At 36.5% G+C, this 27,147-nt stretch overlaps 2 protein-coding genes and 1 non-coding gene across 9 annotated transcripts; all 3 read right to left on the bottom strand.

The window, feature by feature from the left end:
• LOC120070533 (pentatricopeptide repeat-containing protein At5g48910-like) lies at positions 1-3,575 on the bottom strand. 7 transcript variants are annotated; one of them, XM_039022314.1, is made up of 3 exons: positions 1,295-3,575; positions 461-648; positions 1-384 (listed from the first exon to the last, which is right to left on the bottom strand). In XM_039022314.1, exon 1 carries the CDS (start codon positions 3,477-3,479, stop codon positions 1,479-1,481), a length of 2,001 nt encoding a protein of 666 aa, XP_038878242.1. In that variant the 5' UTR covers positions 3,480-3,575; the 3' UTR covers positions 1-384; positions 461-648; positions 1,295-1,478. The 7 variants fall into 7 exon arrangements, with proteins under 7 accessions (XP_038878242.1, XP_038878245.1, XP_038878244.1 ...); XM_039022317.1 differs by having other exon boundaries at positions 1-327; XM_039022316.1 differs by having other exon boundaries at positions 476-648.
• A 5,880-nt stretch (positions 3,576-9,455) lies between these two features.
• On the bottom strand, positions 9,456-9,562 carry LOC120072426. Its single transcript, XR_005480485.1, has one exon. It is a non-coding gene; the product is annotated as a small nucleolar RNA R71 (small nucleolar RNA).
• A 14,328-nt stretch (positions 9,563-23,890) lies between these two features.
• On the bottom strand, positions 23,891-26,733 carry LOC120070769 (probable nicotianamine synthase 4). Its single transcript, XM_039022652.1, has 2 exons — positions 26,172-26,733; positions 23,891-24,948 (listed from the first exon to the last, which is right to left on the bottom strand). The coding sequence occupies exons 1-2, from the start codon at positions 26,658-26,660 to the stop codon at positions 24,328-24,330; spliced, it is 1,110 nt and encodes a 369-aa protein (XP_038878580.1). The 5' UTR covers positions 26,661-26,733; the 3' UTR covers positions 23,891-24,327.
• Positions 26,734-27,147: the final 414 nt, after the last annotated feature.

Here is a 27,147-nt window from a genome sequence, read left to right as displayed (position 1 = left end):
TTTAATAGATGTAGAAGCTTTTGCATTGATTTCATAAACTTCATTCACAAGCGCCCATACACTGCTTCAGTTGTGTAAAATAAAATCTTCCATCATGTATGAATTTCTCATGGTGAAGACTGAAGAGCAAGGTACGATGAAGTGAAGAAACATGTTTGCGTATCATTAATACATAAATTTATTGACATTACAGGCATTGTAATTCCTTCATTCTAGGATTTAATTGTGAAGTACAGGTTGAGAAGGCTGAATTGGTGCTTCTTTCTACTTCATACAAAGTTGGGATTGGAAATGGTGCAACTATGTTGCTGAAGCCAAATGATCAACCTGAAAATGAAAAGGCTTCTAGTAAATATGGGAAGCTAGTTGTGGCTTGGTTCAGTCCTGGCAACATAGGCAGCAAAACCTTCAATTAACAGTTACAGTAATGAAGATCAAAATAGTGAAAGTTATTAGCAACCTGGAAAGCCTTCACCTTCTCTTTGCTTTGGACTGGAGGGATAGAGGCCTAGAGGACAAGAGGAGCAGGTGAAGCATGTTATTTGTCCCTATCTCTCAAGTTCATAGACAGAACTCACTCCATATTTTACTTATGAGCACGTGTAGTACTCTCCCCCTATCTCTAACGAGACTTGCGCACTTCGGTCACTGTAATAAATGAGTGTTAGAATAAATTTTGAACCGTCGGCTGGATAAGTCCTGTTTTCAATGATATGTTTAAGTAAATTTCTCATTACTCCAATGGTTTGAGGTAACAAAAGCAGTGATGAGCAGTAAGACTTTAGAATAAGGTTAGATGTGATAGGGCTCAGCGCTTAGTGTACAGGTGTTAATGGATGAAGACATCTCTTAATGGATGTAATAGGGCTATTAATGGATGTAACAGGTGTTAATGGATGAAGAAATCAATTTTGAACTTTACAAAGAAATGGAACGATTAGTTTCAGACAGCAAAATTAAGTTAATTAGTTTAGCCATCCAAAACAGTCGGTGACTTCTCAAGCAGCTCAAAAATGTTTGATTAGAGAAAATTTCGAGAAATATGCTATAACAGTACATATCTACATGATAATGATCGCTTTGTGCTAGCTACTTTCTGATGAAATGAAAAGATATGATATGAAAAACGATTTTAACCAATCCATACTTTGCTTAAGCTTTATGAATCACACATTGAAATTTGGAAAACATTTCACTTTTCCTTATGAAGATGAAATTAAACTTGTACATTTACTTTAATTTAGAACATAACAAGTAAATTATTTCAAGGTTACAGATATATGAGCATGTGTACCTTATCTTTCGAAGCTTGATTGCACTGGGTCTCGATATTCGAATTGTATACTTTAAACGGACTGTAAAAATGTTAATCCAAAACCTTGACTAGGTTCTCATTTTTAGTTGTCAACTATAGCATTCCGTTGCTTTAGATGCTTACTCAGTATAATTGCGTATGCACACTTTTTGGGGAGCATAGATCACCAAAAATCTTTACATGAACAAGTTCCATTTCTGAAATGGTGATAACGAACACGGTCCCTCACAATTATTTCTCGATCATAAATTTGAGAAATGAGCTTGGTAGCCGAATGGCAATCATTACAAACCCTCAAATTCTTCATTATGTGTATGGGTTTACCTGGCAAGGTATTAATCAATCCAAAAGCAATTGCAAGCCTTTCACTGTGGTAACGAGCTGCAGTTTCCTTCTCTTCCTCATCAATATCAAATAAAACTTGAGATGTACCTGGTGAATGGCCTGCCATCTGCAGCCTCTCCTTTATTATTTTTAGCTTTCTATAAATTTCTTTCATTTGTGGATGTGATCCATCGCCCATTTTGAATTCATGAACTGTACCATTTAAATCAACTACGCTGACACCAGGCAATGTTTTTATCCCCCTATCCTTCATCATCTTTCTTATTTTAGCAACATCATCAAACCTCCCTGCTTTTGCATATATATTTGACAGTAACACATACCGGCCACTGTTGTGCGGCTCTAATTCGAGCAAAATCTTCCCCACTCTTTCAGCCAATTCGAAATTTCCATGAATCCTGCAGGCACCCAAGAGTGCTCCCCAAACAGCTGCATTGGGTTTCATGGGCATTGAGCTTATCAAATCCTCTGCTTCAGAAAACAACCCTGACCTCCCTAGCAAATCAACCATACATCCATAATGTTCAATATCAGGCTCCACACCATAAAACTCTCTCATCGTTTTGAAAATTCTCAGGCCTTTGTCAACAAAACCTGCATGAGCACAAGCAGTTAGGACACTGACCAGTGTGACTCCATTTGGTTTCAGCCTCCCCTTCTGCATCTTAGAGAAAAGCTCAAGTGCATCCTCTGCTCTTCCATGCATAGCAAGCCCACCAATCATAGCATTCCAAGTGAAGATCTCTCTTTCTTTCATTTCTTCAAATACCTCCCATGCCATGTCCAGCCTACCACATTTTGCGTACATATCCAATAAGGCAGTCCCCAACACTGCATCCAATTTAATGGAGTTCCTCTTCAGATAAACATGAACCCACCTCCCTTGATCAATGGCTCCAATATTGGAACAAGCAGCTAGGACACTGGACAAAATGAACTTTCCAGGCCTGATCTCCTCTTTTTGCATTTGCTGAAAAATTTCCAATGCTTCCTTGTAATAACCTGCTGATATGTAACCATCTACCATAGAACTCCAAGAAATTTCATCTCTTTCACTCATTTCATCGAACACCTTCCTTGCATCTCCCAACTTTCCACCCTTAGCTAAACCATTGATCATCACATTCCACGAGCCAATGTTTCTGATAGGCATTTGAGCAAACAACCCTTTAGCAGCTTCCAGATCCCCACATTTCAAGTACCCATCAATCATTGTATTCCAACAGACAATATCAGATTCCCCACTATCAAACAGTTTCTTTGCATCCTCTAAGCCACCAAAAGAGGCATACATTTGAATTCCAGCACTTTTGATATGCATATCACTACAAATGCCATGTTTCACCACATGGCCATGAATTTGCCTCCCTTCTTGAACAGCTTGTGCCACAGAACAAGCCTTGAACAGAGTTGGGTATGTGAATTTATTGGGCCTAGCATCAATAACCATCCTACCATAGAAGTAAATAGCTTCAAACGGTTTGTTGTTCTCTAAACACCCTTTAATCACAATATTCCAAATGAAAACGTTGGGATTTGGGATTGAGGAGAATACCTTCAAAGCAAAGTCGAAATTGCTGAAATGGGGACTTGCATAACACTTCACCAACGCGCCAGAGACATAGTGGTCTTGGAAATGGCCACTACGCAACACAAGTCCATGAACTTGGCTGAGATAATGCAAAGAAGCGATGGATTTTGAGTCGAAAAGCTTCAAAACTGTTTTTTGCGAAAGTTTTGATGGGGGAATCTCCTTCTCTATCGAGAAATCTACTGGTTTGAAGGGAGAAGGGAGGTGTGAGGTGGAGATTGAGCTCATCTTTTGATGCCTTTTTCCTTAGCTGATGAAAATCAAGCCACAATCATTTATATAAACTGTTGGGAAGTTCGTTGGGAATATGGAACTTTTGGATCATTGTCAACAAACGGTACGTTTTTTACTTAGAAAAAGCCTTAGTCAAGTTTTTTCAAAAAAAGAAATTGCGAGTAAAAGAAATGAAAAGTATGGAAAAATGGGTCACCTAGTCTGTATCTAATCATTTCTCTTTCATGAGTAACATTTTTTTTTCATTATTTGGACGAGACGATATCATCTTTAGTCACTACCAACATAAAACTTTTTAACTCATTTTTGCATTCGAAGTCCAAAAATTAATAATCTCTTATTTTCTTTATAGCCATCAATAATTAAAGTCAATCCATCATTTACTATCATTTTAAAATATGTGCACAACAATGCATGCGAAACAAACTTCCTTGCAACAACAATGTTCTCTAACTTATTAACAAATGTTGTTTGTATGTTTATTTGCTATAATTCTCAATAGAATAAAAAATGTATATAAGTAATATTTTACCTAATTTTCTGCCAAATGTTTTTTGTATACTTGTGGTATGTAAATAATGAAACTTATTTTGAAAATTCAATAAGGTGTTATTGAATAGATCTATTGCTTGAATAGAAATCCAATAAACCTAAAAGTCCCTTGACTATTGAATGAGTACTTGAACTTTATGTGTAGACATAAAGGTGGATCAAGTTCGAGTAAATAGTCAAAATGATCTATAATATATGGATAAGGTTGGGTATTTTATTTTGGTAACACTATTGGATGTAGCCTACTCTGTAGTTGTTACAAGGAGTTGTAAAGTGCTACAAACGAAGTGATCCTAATTCGTTCATGTTGGACATGAGGAGTGGGGGTGTCCTTGTGCAAAAGAGTTTGTACAAGATCGGACCACGAAATGAGTCAGTCTTACTTTATAACGCTGTTTACTGAATAAGACTGATTATTTCAAAGCAATGACCTAGGTAACTTGAATTTAATCCTGAGTTAACTATGAACTCCTATTTATTCGGGATTGCCCTTAGATTTGCATAGGTGAGGGTTGGCTCAACAACGCCGGCTCAATAAGACTGCCATTTCAGGGGCAAGACTGGATAGATAGCTGAGGACATAAGGTGCAAGAGGGAATTCACTCCTACCCGTTTTAAGGATAATAGAGAGGTTGTTCCCTTAAGTGTTGATTCTGGAGCTTGAACAAGGGGTCCCACCCTCTCATTTGGCATGAGAGGGGCTCGATTTTGCGATTAGATCACAAAACAATTGTTCGTTAGGGGATCAGTGGGGACTTAAGGAACCAAAGATAATTTTGGGAGTAAACAGAAATTTGACCCCGCCGTTATTACAAATAACCTGTGAAGGATTAACTTACTAATCATGGTTATATCGTGTGGACATAATATATCTGAGGAGTTCAACTATGGGCTTTAGTGGAGTGACCCATTAGTTAATGAATGGGGTTAGATCGGTCTAATGAGTTTAGTCGATTAATCTCAGATCGTGGGAGCCTATGATCTGTAGGTCCATGAGGTCCCCTAATAGCTCATAAATGAATTAGCTCTAGAGTAGCGTGATAAGTTAATTTGAAACATTCAAATTAGAATCAAACTCGAAAATATATTTAAATATGATTTAAATATATAAAGATGAATTTGTGTAAAAATTAATTTAATATTAGATATTAAATTAATTAGAATTATTTAAATTGTTTAAATAATTATTTATTAATTTTATTAGAAAATTAATTTATGAAATTAATTTATAAAATTAATAAATTTTGATTTTAGAAATAAAATATGATTTAAAAATCAATTTTGGATTTTTGAAAATTGAAAAATTACACAAACTTGAAAAATGATTTTTCAAGTTTATCTTCAACTTGCTCACTAGGAACCCACCACCTCTTCCTTAATTTACTCCAAGCATGAGCTGCATCCCATGCAGCACAGATTGAGGTGAAGAATTGATTGATGAACCGATTGAATTTTTGCAGAAAAATTCAGATGAATAAGGTGTTCTTCAATGGGTTGGTTCAGTGAGTTTTCTCCATATTCCCTTTGATTCTAACTTATTTTGAGTCTCACAACTCAATCTAGAGCACCAAGAGAATAGTAGAAAAGATCTTGTGGTGGTTTACACAAGGATTCAGAGGATTTAGTAGCTGAAAATAGAGATTTCGATGGTTTGGCCAAGGTATGTTCTTGAAACCTATTATACTCTTTTTTAGCATGTTTCTTTTCTGCCAAAATTAATCAATTAAAATGCTTATGGATCCTGAACTCTTTCACTGCATGATGCTGTCAATTCAACATATTGAAGCCTAGAATCTATGTCCGTTTTTTCAATTATTGTCCTTTTTTTAAAATTCCATTGTCGAATCCATTTTTAATATCGGTCAAAAAGTTAAAAATGACATTATATGTCTCGTGTTGGGTCAGAAAATGTCTGTCATTGTTTTTTATTAAAAATATAAAAAAAAATTACATGGCAAGCCATCAATATTTGTTTTCCACCTATGAATTCATGAACTCAAACTTGAAATATAACAATAGACAGAACAATACACTCTACCACAAAAATAAATACAAAGTTACCTGCAATAAAACACATTTCTATAATAATTTATCCATAAACAAGGATTAATATTTCCAATCCATTACATATACTCATCAAATATGAAATAAACACACTAATTACCAACATTTGTATATCGATAACAAACTTTCATAGAACAATAATTATATTTATCAGCCACCTCTATAATAATCATTTCTCTTATTCACAAATATCAATTAATACTTCCATAAATACTTACACCAAATACCCCATAAACACAAAAATATTATATGTAAATCTTCCAATAAACAGATCATGGTTAGATAAATTTGCATTCATTATAAGCTAGCATTTACATTCTATTGAGACAAAAACAAGAAGTACATCCTTACACAAATCGACCAATAAAACTTGCCCATTAGGTTCGAATTACGTTAATCTCTCCTTGGGTATATACATTTTTTTGTATTGAACTACAAAGAGAGAGAGAAAAAAAGGATAAACTCAACATAACTTTACATCCATTTATTAAATTAAAGCTAGTATATAAAAAATAAATAATTTATGTACGAGGCTAGTAATGGGAATAGTAGGATTATGCACTATTTCGTGTATATACTTTTGCACATAGTACCCGCATCCTACAAAATTTAATTGACGAGGGCACTGCATATAAAGAAGTTGAAAACAATTATTCTTATGTTTGAATGAACATAAATTGTTAAAAAATGAATGCAAATTTACCTTTATAGGTTTCCATTTTGGAGAAGACCAATGGTGGTGGAGATCGTGCTTGGCTTGCTATGTTTTCAATCAATTAAATAGTTTGAAAACATTAGTTAAACATAAATACTTCAATTAAGAGTTAAGAAAGTTCAATTACACTTACATATTTATGACTCCATGAAAATCCTCTTGAACCTTACTTCGAATAGAGTCCAAAACATAAACACAATTTTCTTGTAGATTGATTACAATCAATATCCAATGGTAACTATAATAAGCAACAATTTTGAAATATTAGTATGCGTATAATGAAAATTAAAAATAACTAAAGAACTTGTATTTACTTACCATGTGTTATATGAAATAAGGACTAATTGGTCCAAATTAGCCAATTCTAGTTACACATACATTCTTTCAATGGGCATCATGTCTAAACAATATCGTACGTCAAGATACTTCCAGTATTCTAACTAAAAAAGAATATATTTTTTCTTCCAATAAGTTGAAAGGGCTATCTGATAACTTGTAGAAATACAAGTTATTGTGGTTCAAAAGTTGGAACAATTAGGGTCTTTAATGATAAAATCTCATCATTTTTAGAGAAAATGCATGGAATTACTCGAACACTATCAAACTCATGCAAAAGAATGTTTATTGCTAAAATACTGCGGCACTAACGCATGATATTCCAGGATCTCAATAAATATTCTAAGTGTTGCAGGCAAAGTCTAACGCATGGGGCATGCGTCGGAGGGATTCAACGTAGGGAAGATTCATTGATTGAGGCTGTTTGTGTCAAATCACCACTTGCAAGCATGAGCATCTGTAGCGGACGGCGTCTGAAAAGCATATGAGTGTCAGGTGGCTGACCAGGGTATGGAATTTAATGTTGCCCATCATCAAGTTGGAGAAGACCGACGCTTATAAATAGAACAAATCCCACCAGATGAATGGATCTTTTAGCTCATTGCATATTCTGAAATTTTGAGACCTTAGAGTTGTGTTGTGGGATGAGAAGAACAAGAAGGAAGAGAACCATCACCATCGCCAATCAAGGAGCGGAGAAAACTGGGCTCGAGAGAGAACTTTCTTCCAATTCTTCCACAAGTGGTTGTACACGAACTAGAATTGAGCTAAAGAGGACAAGAGATTGTACTCTGCAGCTTGACTCCTTTCATTTCATCTTACTTATCGTTTTCATCATCTCATTTGATTAAGTATTGGTTTTATAAAGACAATCAGTTTCTTTATAAATTCACATATTTGATCAATCATACTTCGCCACTGTTTATTTCTTGTTTTATGTTGGATGCATCTATAGATACAAAATTCCATTTCGAATCGCTTAAGCCAACTAAATCAATTGGTAAAAGTAGCTTTAGCTTAAATTATTCGAGAGAATAAGCAAGCCAACATCAAGCTAGAAATGCTTAGTACATCTAGAGATAGATACACTGGTGTTTTATTGTATCCTGTGACTGACGCATAAATCCTAGAGATAGGTATTGTATGACATTCGCATTGAGAAGTGTCTAATAGAAGTCTAACGCATAAACGGAGATAAACAAGTCATCTCATTTGCATCATATTCTTGTTCGTGTACATCTAACTTAGATTGACGCATATCACTTGCCTCAAACTCCATTTTCACACGACCCTTTATTCTCCCATTGACCCTTTTGTATCTTCTTGCACGCACACAGTAGCTTAGTGTAAATAACTCATTTCTACATTCACTTAGGATATTTCTACAACAGTTACAATGCAAGGTCTGCGTTAGCTTTAATCTGAATCCCTGAGTTCGACCCTGGACTTACCAGGAACCCGAGTTGGATTTATACTTGGATCTGATTCAGGAAAATTTGAACGCCTATAGAGGAGTGTCATGTGTCCTGTTGCACATCATTAACGCATCAACGTGCCACTAATGCATCAACGCATCATTCACATTTACACTTATTTTTCCAATTACTTTATACAATACACTTCTAAGCTCGAATCACGAAATCAACGAACAAGTTTTTAGCGTCGTTGCCGGGGATTCAACAACAAAACTAACCAAAAATTTTGCTTGTATCTTTTGTAGGAAAACTACAGTTGAGGGAGTATTACGAGCTAAGCCGAAGCTTGTAAACATTTATGAGCAGGGAAAGCACTCCTGAACTTGTATACGACCCCGAAGTTGAAAGGACCTTCCGACGAAGAAATCGATCTAATCGTCGTTGTAGGTTAAGGCAACAACTATCAGACAACAAACCAGGCAACAACAAATGGCGAACGAACAAGCGAATCATAACTTAGCATCCCATGCAGGAGTATGCGTCTCTTGTGTTGTATGATTTCTCACCAGGGATCATATATCCAATGCCAGATGGGACAAGATTTGAGATGAAATCTGTGATGTTACAAATGCTCCAAAAAGCTGGACAATTTGGGGGTGTTCGGGGAGAAGACCCTTACGCCCACATGGAACGTTTCCTGGAGACGTGCAACTCGTTTGTGATTCTTGGAATCACTCCAGAAGCTATCAGGCTATCCTTATTCCCATATTCTCTGTCTGACAATGCAAAGCAATGGGTAAGTTCTTTAGAGCCTGGAGAAATCACGACCTGGGAAAAGTTGGTGAAGAAAATTCATGCAGAAATACTTCCCACCCACCACAAACGTAAGGAGGCGGAGAGAGAATCATGAACTTCGAGCAGGAAGAATTTGAAACCTTGAGTGCCGCATGGGAGCGCTTTAAAGGATTAGTCAAGAATTTCCCCAATCACGGATTACTGTTAACCATCTAGATGGAGACCTTTTATGGCGGATTAAACAGAGCGTCTCAAATGGCAGTCGACGCAGCTGTAGCTGGCGGTATCATGGATAAATCTTTAATGAAGCTAAGGAAATATTGATCCGCATAGTCAAGCATAATATGGAATGGGTGGATGACACTTACGATGCAAGAGCAGATAGGAAGAGGAATGTGAATTCTATTGACTCTAACACAATAGCCACGCTCTCTGCACAAGTGGCTACTATGATAAAGCTTTTGCAGAATATGGTACTAGGGAACGCATCAAACCAACAAAAGGTAAATCAAGTAGAAACATTCGTACAACCCATGGTTAGCTGTATGGGCTGTGGAGATCCCCATTCCTACTCTGATTGCCCACAAAATCCGCAATCGGTATGCTTTATTAAAAATAACCCATTCTAAAACACCTATAATCCCAGATGGAGGAACCACCCAAATTTCTCTTAGGCAGGTCATCAACAGGAGCAACACCAACCAGGTTAAACCAGCAGCAAAGGCAAGGACCGCCGTCTAGATTCCAGCCAATGCAGTAGCCGCACCAACAATCCTTTAATAGAGGAGGTCATTGTCGAGTTCAACATCTCCGCTTGAAAACCTCTTAAAAGAATATATCGCCCAAGACGACGCATTGCTAAAAAGCCAGGAGTCTTCCATCAGAAATCTAGAGATACAAATGGGGCAGATTGCCAGTGAGTTGAAAAATCGGTAGCCAGAAGCCTTGCCCAGCAACACGGAAACCCCAAGGAATAACAACGAAAAAGAGCAATGTCATACGGAGACATTGCGAAGTGGCAAAGCTCTTGTAGAAAGAACCATGAACCCAAGAACCAACAATCCTTCAAAAGAGCTCAACACGCCTAAGGGCATTGAAAGATCAAGAAGAACGAACGCCTGAATCCACAAGCCATTCGAAGCCAAGTACGTCTAACGTGGGAGAACCTGTAGTGCAGCTGAATGCACCATTTCCTAGATGCTTGATGAAGAAGAATGATGAACAACAATTTAAGCGTTTTCTTAAACTCCTGAGGCAACTGCACATTAATATTCCACTTGAAGAAGCCTTAGAACAAATGCTAAAATACGTCAAAGAAGTAATTACGAGACGGAAGTAATTGCGTTAACGTAGGAGTGCAATATGTTAGTCAGCAATAGATTACCCAAGAAACAAAATGACCCAGGAAGCTTCACAGTTCCATGCTCAATCGGAGGGTTGGATGTAGGACATGCGTTGTGTGATCTGGGAGCAAGCATTAACCTCATGCCACTCTCAATCTTCAAGAAATTGGGAATTGGTGAAGCACAACCCACTTCTATAACACTTCAACTCGCTGATAGGACGATCACATACCCTGAAGGAAAGATTTAAGATGTTTTGGTAAAAGTTGACAAATTCATATTCCCAGCGGATTTCATCATTCTAGACTATGAAGCAAACAGGGATGTACCAATCATTCTTGGACGACCCTTTCTAGCCACTGGGAAAGTATTAATAGACATGCACAAGGGAGAACTAACCATGCACGTGGACAATCAGGAAGTGAAGTTTAATATGTTAAACGCATTAAAGTTCCCGGATAATGAAAAATGTCAACTGAACAAAATAGAGTTGCCTGAAGAAGAAGCAGCCCAAAATTGTGAGGTCCTCACGTTGGAAGAAAACATGAAGGAACTCGATCCGCCAAGTCTGAGTGAGTGGCAGACGAAACCAACGCGTCCATCATTAGAAGAACCACCAGAACTAGAACTGAAACCATTACCTCTGTCTCTTATACACATCTAGATGTGTATAAGAGACAGGAGTGAGTGGCAGACGAAACCAACGCGTCCATCATTAGAAGAACCACCAAAACTAGAACTGAAACCATTACCTAACCACCTTAAATATGCTTTTCTTGGATCAAACAACACCTTACCCGTAATTATTTCAGCAAATCTTTTCGAGCCTAACGAATATTCTCTTTTGCAAATGTTGCAAAAGCACATACAGGAAATAGGATGGACGCTGGCTGACATCCGTGGCATCAGCCCATCTTATTGAATGCAAAAATTAAGGCTAGAAGAAGGGAAGATTGAATCAATCAAGCCTCAACGAAGGCTGAATCCCATAATGAAGGAAGTAGTCAAGAAAGAAATCTTAAAGTGGTTGGACGCAGGAGTAATCTACCTTATATCCGATAGCAGATGGGTAAGCCTAGTTCAATACGTCCCCAAAAAAAGGAGGAACAACAGTGATAGTCAAAAGTAACAATGAGCTCATCCCTTCAAGGACTATCACGGGTTGGCACATCTGCATGGACTATAGGAAACTCAACACGGCAACCAAGAAGGACTACTTCCCTCTTCCCTTTATTGACCAAATGCTTGATAGACTAACTGGAAATTTTTTTTATTGTTTCCTTGATGGATACTCCGGCTATAACCAGATTTTAATCAACCCAAAAGATCGAAGACGACATTCACTTGCCCCTTTGGAACGTTCGCATTCAGACGCATGCCCTTTGGACTATGCAACGCACCTGAAACATTCCAAAGGTGCATGATGGCAATTTTTTCTGACTTCTTAGAAAAGACCGTTGAAGTTTTTATGGATGATTTTTCAGTTTTTGGAGACTCCTTTCAATCACGCTTAGATAACTTAGAGGTCGTTCTCGCTCGATGCGAGGAAACAAATCTTGTGTTGAATTGAAAAAAAGTCACTTTATGGTGACTGAAGGCATTGTTCTGGGCCACAAGGTATCTAAAGCTAGGTTGGAAGTTGATGAGGCCAAGGTAGATGTCATAGCAAAACTTCCTCCGCCATCAAATGTAAAAGCTCTATGAAGTTTTTTAGGACACTTTGGCTTCTATCGAAGGTTCGTAAAAGGCTTTTCTCAAATTGCGCGACCTCTGAGCGCATTATTAGAAGCNCTTACTTTCGTTTTGGCTTGCCCCCACGTATGTCATGCGGACATCCAACTACGGGTAAGTGCCTTTCACAACTTAACTCTTATCAACATGAGTTTCCCCTTTGCGTTGATAGTGGAGTTGTTATTCTAAAAAAAAAATGTTTTTTTAATAGAACCGAAAATAGCAAGGTCGAAAATAAATACCTCACCCTCAAATTTAAAATGCGGCAATGTCCCCATTGCCAAAAGATTAAAATAAGTTATGTGATGTTCTAGAATGTGTTATAAAGAGAGTTTGAAAGAAAGCTAGTACACCTCTAACTTCCAGAAATATTTTATGAGGTGACTATCTTAAGATTAAGTTAACTCTAATATATACGAAGGAAATAGAAGCATATTTTTCATCATTGAAATCTTACTTGGTAAAGAAACAGAATGCGGTAAACTACTAAATTTATCTACTTGTTAAATGATTGCGATAATCAAGAAGGATGCGGTGATAAAGCTTTGAAAAGCGAAATGCAATGTGATAGCGCAAAATTTGAAATAAAGATAAAGAAGAGTACACCCCCAAATTTTGTGTTGTCGCCTGCATTGTGTTGACGCATCCATCCTTGCGGCGATCTTTCTTCTGTGGGTTGTGGTGATGGAATAAGATGATGCTTCTTTGCGTAACATCGCCGCAATCCAACGCCTTGATCGTTGTAAGAAAAACAAAGAGAGGGTTAAATTATTTTAAACAAAAGAAAAATTGTAAAGAAAATTAATTATTATTTTTTTTTTATAGAAATAGTACTGAAAAATGAAAAGATAGCTGAAAGATAGTGAAGATTCTGAGTAGTGGAGAAAAGAGTTGAAGACTTGAAGTTTTCCCAAACTTGCGTCCCTAAGAAATTGCAATCATGTGACAACGCAGGGACCACCTACTCCCTTCTTTATTCGAAGTTTCTTAGTTCCATGGAGTCAACTTGGCAATGCCAGTCTTCTCCATGATATACCATTACTCGCTACCCATTGATTTTGAATATGTTGGTACCACCGTCATTTGTTCCACCGCGCCATGCAGAAGTACTTGTCGAATTATGAACGATCCGAACCAACGAGACTTTAGCTTTCTCGAGAAGAGTCGCAGATGTGAATTGAAAAGCAAGACTTTCTGTCTGACTTGGAGGTTCTTGCCGCATATGCGTTGATCATGCCAGTGCTTGGTGCGCTCCTTATAAATTTTCGCATTTTCATATGCGTTTTTCCTCCATTCTTCTAGCTCGACCAATTGCAATTTTCGCGCTTCCCCTGCTTCCTTTAAATCAAAATTCTGTTTCTTGACTGCCCACAATGCTTTATATTTCAGCTCCAAGGGCAAGTGACACGCTTTTCCGAATACCAACGCATAGGGGGCATACCTATAGGTATTTTAAATACAGTTTGGTATGCCCATAACGCATCATCAAGCTTCATTGCTCAATCTTTTCGTGAAGGTTTGACTACCTTCTCAAGTATCGATTTAATTTCCCAATTGGACACTTCAACTTGGCCATTTATTTGCGAATGGTATGCGGTGGCCACTTTGTTGAGGATGTTGTACTTACGCAGCAGCTCCTTTATACTGTGGTTGACAAAGTGTGACCCTTCATCACTTATGATGGCACGGGGAGTGCCAAAAGGCATGAAAATATTTTTCTTCAGGAATTGGAAGACTATTGCAGCATCACTTGCGGCGCATGCAATTGCCTCAACCCACTTGGAGACATAGTCAACGACTAATAAAATATAGTGTTTACCATTTGAAGGAGGGAATGGTCCCATGAAATCAATCCCCCATACGTCGAATAGTTCCAGCTCTAAGATAGTATTCATCGGTATTGCATTCTTCCATGAAATGTTGTCAGTGCACTGGCACCGATCACATTTCATTGTGTAGTCAGCAGCATCCTTAAATAACGAAGGCCAGAAGAATCCACTTTATAAAACTTTGGCTGCAGTACGTTGTCCTCCAAGTGCCCTTCATAAGATGAATCATGGCACTGTGACAATATGCGTTGTTGAGCAGCATCTGGTACGCATAATCGAATGATTTGGTCTGCACCTCTTTTATACAGATTCAGCTCATCCCAATAGTAGTGTTTGCATTCATTCTTGAGCTTCTTCCATTGATGGTAGGTATAATCTTCAGGGAATTGTTCATAGAACAAATAATTAACGATGTTCTCATACCATGGAAGTTCTTTTATGCGAAACAGCTGCTCGTCCGGGAACACGACACTTACTTCAAATTCATTGTGGTCAACCTCAGGATTTTCCAGTCTAGACTAGTGATCCGCAACTTGATTCTCTGTCCCCTTTCGATCAATTATCTCGATATCAAATTCTTGAAGGAGGAGAACCCATCTGATCAATTTCGGCTTTGCGTCCTTCTTTGTCATCAAATATTTGATTACCAAGTGATCAGTATGAATGAGTACCTTGGTTCCCAACAAGTATGCCCGAAATTTTTTCAACGTAAAAATCACAGCCAGGAGCTCTTTTTCGGTGGTGGTATAATTAAGTTGAGCAGGATTCAGGGTTTTAATCGCATATGCGATGGGGTGCAAAATTGTTTTCTTCTTTTGTGCTAATGCAACTCCCATTGCACACCCGCTTATGTCGCACATGATTTCGAATGGCAGTGTCCAATCTGGCGTAATTAAGACGGGTGCGGTAATCAGCACATCCTTTAAAATTTGAAATGCATCGAGGCAATTGTTGTCAAATTCAAACTTTCTGTCTGCCTCTAGTAACGCACTCAATGGCCTTGCTATCTTAGAAAAGTCTTTAACGAATCGTTTGTAGAATCCAGCATGCCCCAGGAAGCTTTGTACTGCCTTCACGTTGGTTGGAGGTGGAAGCTTTTCAATTGCGTCAATCTTCGCCTTGTCCACCTCCAACTCTTCTCAAGAGACCTTGTGCCCCAACACTATACCCTCTGTCACCATGAAGTGACGTTTTTCCCAGTTAAACACCAAGTTCGTCTCTTCACATATTCTCAGAATTTTCTCCAAATTGGCTAGACAGACTTCATAAGTGTTCCCATAAACGGAGAAGTCATCCATAAATATTTCTACTGGGTCCTTGAGATAATCTGAAAAGATTGCCATCATGCATCTCTGGAACGTGCTTGGCGCATTTCAGAGGCCGAATAGCATGCGGCGGAAAGCGAATGTCCCATATGGGCAGGTGAATGTGGTATTGTCTTGGTCTTCAGAGCTATCATGATCTGGTTTGTACCCAAACATATCCGATCCAAAAAAACAGTAAAAATCATTCTCTGCCAATCTATCCAGCATTTGATCGATGAATGGCCGAGGGAAGTGATCCTTCTTTGTGGCCGCATTCAATTTGCGATAGTCCCATACAGATGCACAATCTAGTGATGGTCCTCTGCGGTATTATTCATTGTTCTCATTGGGGACTACCGTCATTCCGCCCTTCTTCGGCACACATTGCACGGGGTTGACCTACGTGTTATCTGCAATGGGATAGATAATGCTCGCATCCAGCCATTTGAGAATCTCCTTTTTGACGACCTCTTTCATCGCAGGATTAAGTCTGTGTTGATTCTCATTGGTTGCTTTGTGGTCGTCCTCAAGACGAATGTGGTGTATGCAGTACGCGGGGCTAATTCCTCTGATATCAGCGAGCGTCCAGTCGATTGCTCGCACATGCTTTTTTAGAATGCTCATCGATACATTCTCTTGATCTGCATTGAGCGCAGAGGAAATTATTACTGACAGCTTCTTATTCTGCCCCAGAAATGCGTACTTCAGATGTGTTGGTAGGGTTTTTAGTTCAAGGGTTGGTGGCTCCATGAGAGAAGGTTGCGTTATTTTTCTTTCTTCCTTCGGCTCTTCTTCTTGTGTTGTAATCGATCCTTCTTCTTTGTTTATTTTTGCTACGATCGCATTGCAGACAGCTACGGATGCGTCAACATCCTTTTCTTCATACTCTTCATCAGACTTTTCTTCTTCAATCAAATTCAAGTCATCTTTCGAATCTTGCAGGTCTTCCTCATCAGGAAATTTCATGGCACGAATTATATTAAATTTGAGCTTCTGTCCGTTTATGCTCAAAGTGATCTCGCCTTTGTGCACATCAATTTGAGCACGACCTGTTGATAGGAAAGGTCGCCTCAAAATGATGGGCACATCTTTATCAGCCTCATAATCCAGGATGATGAAGTCAGCTAGCAACATAAATTTATCAATTTGAGCACGGCCAGTTGGAGAGTCACGGATGTGGGAACAAGTTGCCCCACACTTAGTTGTCGAAAGATTGACAGCGGCATCAAATTTATGTTGGCCCCTAAGTCAGAGGGCTTGCCCAATATAGAGTCCTTCTATAGAGCAAGGAATAGTGAAGCTCCCAGGATCACTCATCTTCGGTGGGATAATAGATTTGGAACTTTGCGTTAATGCCACCGTGGAAAATTTTCCAGTGCCTCTTTTCTTGGTTACCATGTCCTTCAGAAACTTGGCATAGGCAAGCATTTCCTCAACCACTTCACTGAAAGGAATGTTAACATGTAATTGTTTTAACATAGATAGAAAGCATTGGTATTGTACCTCTTCATTTTTCTTCTTCTTTAGCTCTGAGGGAAAGGTGGTAACTAGACTTTCACGGTTCTTGTTTCATTTGACTTTGAGGTTGACGCAACCTCAGGTTCTACTACTTCATTTTCTTTTTCTTCTTTTTGCGTTGTCGCAATTGCAGGTTCAACTGCGATGGAGGTTGATCTGTTCTGCTTCTTCTTTTCTTCCTCCACAGTCTTTCCACTGTGCAATGTCACAACCTAACATTGCTTCTTTCCTGAAGCCCTTAGGTTGCATGGAAGCTCGGTTGAACTTGGCAGCGCCCTTTGCAGTCTATTTTTAAGCTCATTTGCAATTTGGCCCATTTGCAATTCAAGGTTGCGGATGGACGTAGTCTGACTTTGAAGCACCGTCTCATTTTTCTCTATATATTGCTTCAATAGGCCTTCTAGGGAAGAAGATTGCGGTGGTGGTTGTGAGCTACTTGTTTGGTTGCTTTGTTGACCGTTGTTGTGTTGAAAGAACCCTAGTGGCTTTTTTTTATTGTGCCACAGATTGAAAGTTTTTTTGTGGATTCTTCCAAACAAAGTTTGGGTGGTTTTTCCACCCGGGGTTGTAGGTATTGGAAAAGGGGTTGTTCTTTACAAAATATACAGACTGTGGGTTTTCTGGATCATCCTCCATCGCATGCCCATCACCGCAAGTCGCACACCTTGAGGTGTTTTGACTTATTGCGTTGATTTGCCCACCTTGCAGTGTTGGGCTACTGATTGTCATTCCTTGAATCAAATTCATCATTGCGGTCATTTGATTTTGCAATGAAACAATAGCATCGTTGTTTGCGTCAGAATCTTTGAGTCTTATTCTCTGGTCACTCTCCTTCCAGTCTTCATGATTCTTGGAGATGCGAACTAGGATATTCTTTGCCTCATCATAAGTCTTGTCAAGCAGACCACCAGCTGCTGCCGCATTGGCAGCGGTCTGCGAAGCAGGATTCAAACCGTGGTAGAAAATTTCCATTTGAAGGCAGTATGGCAACCCATTATGCGGACAATCTCGGACTAACCTTTTAAACCTCACCCAGGAATTGCTGAGCGATATGTCCATGCCTTGTTCAAAATTAGTAATAAGCTTTCTTCGTCTCGCGTACTCTGTAGATAGGAAATACTTCTTCATAAACTTGTCCACCACCTGCTCCTAAGAAGTGATCTCTCCTGGTTCAAGCGAATAAGCCCATTTCCTAGCTTGATCACAGAGAGAAAATGGAAATAGCGTTAGTCGAACCTCATCAGCAGAGATATTCGGGAACACAAAAGTATTGCAGATTTCAATAAAACTTCGGAGGTGGACGTGCGGATCTTCGCCACGCCTTCGTCTGATTTGACCTACAGCCTGGATCATTTACAACATCACCAGTTTCATTTCAAATCTACTTCCGTCTAAGGCATGCCTCATGATTCCTGGAGAGAAATCATAGAGGTTTGGCGATGCATAGTCTCTAATGGGCCTATTGCGATCGTTGGCCAACAGAACTAGATTTGCAATGGCATTGTTATTGTTTGGTGCTGCATTCCTAGGTTACTCCGCCATCTCTTCTTTATCGGATTGTGGTTGCTGTTGGCGGTTCCTTAGTCTCCTTCGAAATGTTCTCTCAATCTCCGAGNTCCTAGGTTACTCCGCCATCTCTTCTTTATCGGATTGTGGTTGCTGTTGGCGGTTCCTTAGTCTCCTTCGAAATGTTCTCTCAATCTCCGAGTCATAGTTCGCCAAAGATTGAGAGTTCTGCAAAGAATTCACAAAAATTACCGTTAACAACTATTTTGCCAAAGTCCCTAGCAACAACGCCAAAAACTTGGTGCGTTATTTTATTAAGTGTGGAATATGGATGATATGTGTTGATGGATAACGTTGTGCTCTCAAGTTTCCCCAGCGGAATCCAAGTGTAAATTCCTCTGAGTTTCCTGGTAAGTCTAGGGATGATCACAGGGACTTGTGAAAATAGTTTGCGTTGATAATTTTCTTATGAAAACTTTACGGTAACCGGTAAAATAAATAAGGTGGTTAGTTTGTTGTTGCATAAATGAAAATAATAATAAATGCGGTAGAGTTCGAAAAGAGTTGGCAACGGGAAATACGATGAATATGCGGTGAACGGGTTGAGAAGAGTTTCGGCTAACACTCCCTAGGTTGCGTTCATGCAATATGCATACAATAGTAAACCACCTCTCGGCGTGAATGCCATGGCTTCTAAGGCTAGAACGCATGCGATAAATATGCGATAAGTCTACAGGGTTTACACATAAACCTCTATTTCTATTTATGCAATGACAACATGACATTCACACAAATATGCGATCACATAATATCATTTCTATTCCTAGGATGCATGCGATGCAAGTTGACAAACAGAGCTTATCTCTAAGTCCCCATTTCTTGTTTATGCAGGTCTAATCTTGCTTTTTCAAGTCAGATTCTAACTTAGTTCTCTCGAGACATTAGGTTCTTTCTTTAGATTCTTTCTCGAGCAACTCTAAAGTGATGTTTCGCACAATATAAAACAAGAAAATTGCAAGCAATGAACTTCTTAGATCATGTTAGCTTAGTTCCTCTCAACCTATTCAACTAGCTTAGCTACTCATGTGTATTATGAGAGTGAGCAGATGTAGAAATATAATTTCCATTGAATAGATAAAAGATGAAGTACAGAATAACAATGTAAGTATAGTAAAGAGCCTGGAGCAATTTCTTGCCACCAGGTGTTACATTGTTCTACTCGTGCTCTAAAGATATTCTCGCTTTCGTGAAAGTCAACCTACTCTCTGCTCTTATGCCCCAAGGTTCTCTCTCAAGCCATCTTGGACAATCTCCAACGCCACCACTCTTCTCTAGCTCCTCCATTAAATGGAAAAGAAAACTATGAACAGAGGTGTGAACTTGTAAAGTGATGAAGTAATCGACTACTTAACCCCTTCTCTGAAGAATGCACTTGGTATTTATAGGGCATCAAAGGTGAAAGGAGACTTCTCTCTCCCGGTTGTACAGATGGGATAGCTTTACTTCCTGAATGATGCGCCGGATAGTTGTCACCGATAAAGCTGGATGTACTTTGTTACCGTTATCGCTGTCAACTTAATTTGGATCCGACTGTTGTCAGCTTTCTGTCTCATCGATCTTTATTATCCTTTCGTCCGGAATGCGGTCCACCATGTTGCGGTGATTCTTCTTGGGTGGATGTTTGCGAGCACGATCAACGCATAGAACTTCTTCAAAGCTCCTTCACCAGCTCTATCTTCTTCCAAATCTTGTTATAGATCATCTCAAGATCTTCCTCACTATTCTCGTGGTACTTTAGATTGAGTTGTGGAACTCAAAACAAGCTTGAATCAAGGGTAGAAGGAGAAATGCTCACTCTGTAGAAAAATAGCTGAAGAACTCTTTCTTTAAACCTGTTTTTCTTCTCAAAAATCTCTATAGATTGCATGCTCGATTTTCACTCCAATCTTTTCATTATTTTGTAGATCAACATACAAAGAAAAGAGTTGCATGAGTTGCAGCTCATGCTTGGAGAAGACAAAGGCAAAGATATTTGCTTCTTGTGTGAGCTACTTCAAAAGATGGATAATGGAAAATCCTCATTTTCCATTTAAGCATTTTGTTTTATTTTCCTTTTCAATTTTATCTCAAAAATCAAAATTTGATTTTATTAAATCTATTTTGATTTTAAAAAGAAAAAATTTAATTATTCATAAATTAATTATTAAATAAAACTTAATTAATTTAATATAAAAATTAAATTAATTTTAATACATATCCATCTTTATATATTTAAATCATATTTAATATATAAATTCTCCTATCCGTTTAATTCTAAAATTAAACATATAATATACTTATATCATTACTAAATTTCCTTAATTCTAATTTGAACGTTTCAAATTAACTTATTCACGCTATCTAGAGCTAGTCTGTTATGGGCTAGTAGAGGACCTCGCAGACCTATAGATCATGGGCTCCACAATCCGAGATTAATGGCTAAACTCATATAGACCAAGTTAATTCTCATTTGTTAACTAATGGGTTCACTCCACTAAAGTCATAGTTGCACTCCCCTCACGTAGTATATATTATGTCCACATGATTTAACCATAATTAGCAAGTGGATCCTTCACAGGTTGTTCGTAATAATGGAGGGTCAAAATATATGTTACCCCGCGAGATTATATCTTATTCCTCAAGTCTCTACTGATCCTCTAATGAACAATGGTTTGTGATCCAATCACTAAACAACTCTCTTAGCTAGTGAGAAGGTGGGACCTTGTTCAAGACCTGGATTCAGTACTTTGAGAAATAACCTTTCTCCTATTCTTAAATCGAATAGGTGTGAATTACGTCTTTGCACCTATGTCCCCAGCCATTTTATCCGATCTTTTTACCTTTGAAATGGGAGTCTTATTGAGTCGATGCTGTTGAGCCACCCTCAACTATGCAAATCTAAGGGCAATCCCAAAATAAACAAGAGTTTCATAATTAGCTTAGGATTAAGATTGAGTTACCTAGTCATCTAGGTGAAAATAGTCAGTCTTAAATAGTAAAACAACGTTATAAAGTAAGAGTGACTTATTTCTTGGTCCTGATCTTATGCAAACTCATTGCATAGGATGCCCTACTTCTCATGTCATAATGTACGAATTAGGATCACATCGTATGTAGCACTTTACAACTCTTTGTAACAACTACAGAGTAGGCTGCATCCAATGATGTTACCAGATAAGGTACCCAACCTCATTCATGACCATAGATCATTTTGACTATTTACTCGAACCTGATTCACTCTTATGTCTCCACATAAAGTTCAAGTACTCATACAATAGTCATGAGTCTTAGTTTATTGGATTTAGACTTTTATACAATTTATGAGATCAATAACAAGTACATTGATAATAGAAAATGTTTATTATTTTACAAACTGCGAGTTTTTAGGACTTAAAACCCAACATAAACTTATTGTTTCTTTACTTCGAAATATTCTTTCAAATCTTGGAATTGGAGAGAAATACCACATGACTTTTGTTGGGATATTCTTAGACATTTCCTTTAAATTTTTATGAAGCTTCCATTTTGACGTACCACAAATGGGGCATACATTTGCATTAGAGAGTTCTTTTTTAAACAAGCAACAATCGTTGCTACATGTATGAATCTTCTCGTACTTCATTCCAAGAGTACCCAACATCTTTTTTTTTTTTTTTTTTGATAAGTAGAAGTTGGAATTTTATTAGTACAAAGGAAGAAATTTAGAGGTGGAAGTAGTGTTTATATGCTTAATTTTCATATACAAAAAACCAAAAACCAAATGGTTACCAAACATGACCTCAAAATAGTTTTAAAAACTTGTTTTTATTTTTGAAATTTAGCTAAGAATTTAACTCTTTTTGCTTTAAGAAAGATGCAAACTATTGTAAAAATTTGAGAGGAAATATACTTACTTTTCCAAAACAAAAAACTAAGACCTTGTTTGGTAACCATTCCATTTTTTGTTTTTGGTTTTTGAAAATCAAGTCTACTTCTTTTCCATTTCTTACAAAATGATTTGCAACTTAAATTCTAAAAACAAAAATAATTTTTTAAAAGCTATCTTTTTAGTTTTCAAAATTTGGCTTAGTTTTTAAAATTATTTGTATAAAAAATAGATAACAAAGAAAGAAATTTAGAGATAGAAGTAATGTCTATAGACTTAGTTTTCAAAAACAAAAGTTTAAAACTAATTGGTTACCAAATGAACCTTAAACATTTATCAAATGAGCTTAGAACTGAAGTTTAGATTTTAAAAGCATTCTAATGTAGACAACAAACAAATAGTGTACTGAGATGTAGTAGTGTTTATAAGCTTAATTTCAAAAATCAAAAACTAAAAACCAAATGGTTCTTATACTCAGTAAAATTACATATTACAATAGTTAAATTCCAACCCTAGTTTTTTTTTTTTTTTTTTACTCTCTCCCCATTTATTTTGTTATGTTAAATGATCTTACATATGCCATATGCAATGACTTTTTCTTTTTCTTCTTCTCTAAGTTCAATATATATGGAGTTCTAAACTTCTTCAAATGCTAAGAAAGCTACTCATTAAGTTATGCTACTTCTAATAATAAATGAATAAATAAATAAAACTTCTATACTTAGAGCCTATTCAAAATAATTGAATCATTATTAACAACCAAATAAAATTTGAAGAAATTACCCCAATAATTTTCTCAGTTTCATGAAGTAAAAGAGAATCAGAAGCGAACTTAGGTTGTTTGATCAACAAGGCAAAATAAAAGTTAAAAAAGAATATATTATTTTGATGCAAAACCCTAACTATATTCATTTAATATTTGGGCTCTCGCATGTGTGAACTTTTATCAAATGAAAATTAATTCAGTTTGAGTTTCATAATAATTTTGTTTTCTTAAAAATATTATATTAGTTTATTGATCATTTTATTTATTTAAAAAACTACCAAAAATGTAATTTTCTTTTTCAATATTTTGTCTTTAAAGAGTGAATATATATATTTGAAAATTTAGCTTAGTTAGAAAGTAGATAATGAAATAAAGAAACCTAGAGATGGAATGAATGCGTATAGACTTAATTTTGAAAAATAAGTTAATAAACAATATTCTTCATTTTCTACTGTTGTTTTAAAAAATTAAGCCATAAATTTAGAAAGAAAAAAATAGTTTTAATTCTTTTTTTTATTAAGAAATTCACTAAGAATTCAAGCCTTTCTTCCAGAAATATGAAAATATAATATAGAACTTATGAAAAACAGAAAACTAAAAACAAAATCACAAACTAAAAACACACCGTAGCCAAACGAAACAACCATCTTATAAGATTCTCATCCAAAAGTGAGAACATAAAAATTATTACAAAACACATCAACCAACATAAAACTGAAAGGGTCCATTTGCAAGAGAATATGACCCAATGAACTCTAGAACAACATTAATTAAAAAAAAAAAAAAACAAAAATATAACATAAAACCTTATAACCTTTGTTATGCTCCTTTCCCATGAATGTGTTCCTCAATAAAATCAAAATTATTTCCCATATTGAAAAAAAGAAGGAACACATAATATTTTTTGAAGCCTCAAAACCAGAATTTTCAGAATCAGAATCAGAAACCCCCACTTAAACAAAATTAAAGAGAAGAATAATAACTCAAGTGGTGAATTATTATTACTACTCAGCTGCTTCCATTACAAATTCCTCAATCTTACCTCCATGATTATTATTGAAGCTTTAAATCTCAGAACATTTGTTATTATGCACAACTCCATTATTATTCTTATGATCAATTCCACCACTAAGCATCACCTTCTCATTTTCATCTTTCTCTTGTTTACTTGAATTAACAGATAAACAACCGTCATCGTCGTCGCTGTCTTTATCGTTATGCATAACACCGTTATTCTTACGATCAAAACCACTAATCATCACCTTCTCATTTTCATCTTCCTCTAATTTATCTGAATTTACAGATAAATAATCTCGATTGTCATCGTTATCATTGTTGTCATCGAAAATCATCTTTTTTTGTGCAATTATTACTGAGTTTATAACTTCATCAGTGGGATGAAACACAGATAAAACCTCAAACCCTACCAAATCACAATCTTCAACCACAGGATATAGAAAAGCTCTTCCTCCATGTGCACTTCTCACCATCAAATAAGCTCCTTCTGACATGAACTCTGACAAATGCTTAATCACCCTTAATTTCTCCTCCTTCTCCATTCCTACTAGAGCTGCCAAAAACACAACCTCGTACTGTTTCAGCTCCTCTGTCACTTTCATGATGTCGCACGTGTGAAATACCATCCTAGTCTTCAGGTCCGGGTCGAGCGACACCAAGTTCGATGCCTGTTCGAAGAAAATATGAGTTTAGTATTTCAGGCTCCATTTGGTATACATTTAGTTTTTGAAATGAAAAAAAAAATCCTCGTAAACACTAGTTTCGTCTATCCATAAGTTTTTATGTTTTATTATCTCTTTTCTACCCGTATTTTTAGTTTGATTAAATTTGGTTTTTAGCTTTTAGTTTTTGAAAATTAAGCTTATGAATGTCCCTTCCATCTCTAAATTTCTTGATTTGTTACCAACTTTTAATTTGTATTAATATTTTTAAAATTCATTTCAAATTTTGAAAACTAAAAAAGAGTACTAGTTTTTAAAAATTCTTTGATATTTTTGCAATTTAGTTAAGAACTCAATTTTTTTACTTAAGAAAAATGTAAGTCATGGTAAGAAATTAAAAGAAAATATACCTAAAATTAAATGATTACCTAAGGTGATCTAGAAAAACAGTTTCCAAAAAGTTTTTTCCTTCAACTTTAGCCATGATTTCAAGTGCCCTTTTTAAGAAGTTTGAAAACTATAATTGAAATATTGAGAAGAAACAAGAATATAAATTTCTAAAACCAAAATCATTACCAAACATCTGATTTTCAATATTAAGTAGAAAGTCAAATACTTGTCTGGATATATCCATGTTAAATCACTGCTAAATTCAAAAGTTGAGAAATATATAATGAAAATTGCAACAAATTAATTAACCAGACTAACAAACTCATATTTTTTTCTAGGAAAGACAATATATAACCTTCGAATTAGCAAGAAACTAGAAAAACTTGCTCAGAAAGCTAGATAATGGTAACCTTGGGGCTGCAAAAGACAACATATGAGTAGAAAAACCTTGCTTAGAAAGACAAACTAAAAAAGAAAAACAGTTTTTTGAGTTTCAAAACTTGACCTTGGTTTTTTTTTTAAAATATTGGTTAAAAAAAAAAGATAACAAAGCTGAAAAATTAGAGATGGAAATGATGTTTGAAGACTTAATTTTTAAAAATTGAAAAAATAAAATCAAATGATTATCAAATGAGATTAAAAAATAATTTTCAAAAACCTGTTTTGGTTCTTAAAATATATTCACAAAGCATGTAAATTTCTAAACCAGAAAGTTATACCAAACATGTGGTTATCAAAATTAATTGGAGACTTAAAAAACATATTAGTAAATCACTACTAAATTCAAAAGCTCGAAAAGAAGGAAAATTACAAGAAATGAATGAACCAACATATATAACCTTGGAATTAGCGAGCAAGTCGAGATCGTAGTTGTGAAAGACGGTGGAGGTGAGGTGGCGGGTGGCGAGAACGATGGAGGTAAGAGGAAGAGGGCCAGAGCCAACGAAGGCGACGGCGGAGGGAAGGACGGGGCAGTGGCGGCGAAGGATGGAGAATTCAAGGAGGCTAAGTTTTAGGTAATTAGAGAAGTAAGGGAAGACATGAAGATGATGAATAGGGGAATCAAATTTGGCTAAGAGATCAGAAAAATGGAACTCTAAAAGAGACTCAGCTTGACCACAAAGACGAATGAGATTTGATCTCATTTGTTGAAGTGATTTTGAAAGTGAATTGATATGGAAATGAGGGGAGGTGGGTGACATGCACGTGACCACCAACTTAGTGAAGAGAGTGTCGACATGGTTACAAGGTTTGAGGCTTTCAAGGCTTGAGATTTCATCATATAATTCACTAACCTTTTGAATTAGAGCTTCTTCTTCACAAACCATGTCGACACTATGAGCAAAAAAGAAAGATACAAACAGAGAGTTTTAAAAGAAAGTTTTTTTCTTTATTTTTTTTTCCCTTAAGGGGGTTCTTCAATGAGTGGCTTTATTTATTGACATTTGAGCCAAAGTTCTTGTGGGGTCCATTGGAACTATATATATTCTATTTTGATGGTTTTAACTTAGGGTTCTTAAAGATTGGTTCTAGTTTAAGAGGTCGAATCTACATATAAATTTATAAGTTTTGACGACGATACTTTTTCAAACATATAATTTTAACTAGTTTTTATTAGGGTAACCGTAATGGGTAGTGCTTTTTAGGGCAAATAATTAAGTGTATAATAAGATTTTTAAATAATTGTCAAATATCGAAAAATCTATGAGTGATAGACTCTTATTAACAATATGGTTTATCACTGACAGAATCTAGGAGTTCAATCTAAATTTTGGTATATTTGAAATTCTTTTTGTATTGTGTTATATTTAGTAA

This window comes from Benincasa hispida, chromosome 2 (genome assembly GCF_009727055.1).
Source record: "Benincasa hispida cultivar B227 chromosome 2, ASM972705v1, whole genome shotgun sequence".
NCBI lineage: Eukaryota > Viridiplantae > Streptophyta > Magnoliopsida > Cucurbitales > Cucurbitaceae > Benincasa > Benincasa hispida.
Note: the sequence above shows the minus strand (reverse complement) of the source record. Positions and strands in the feature narration are given on the sequence as shown.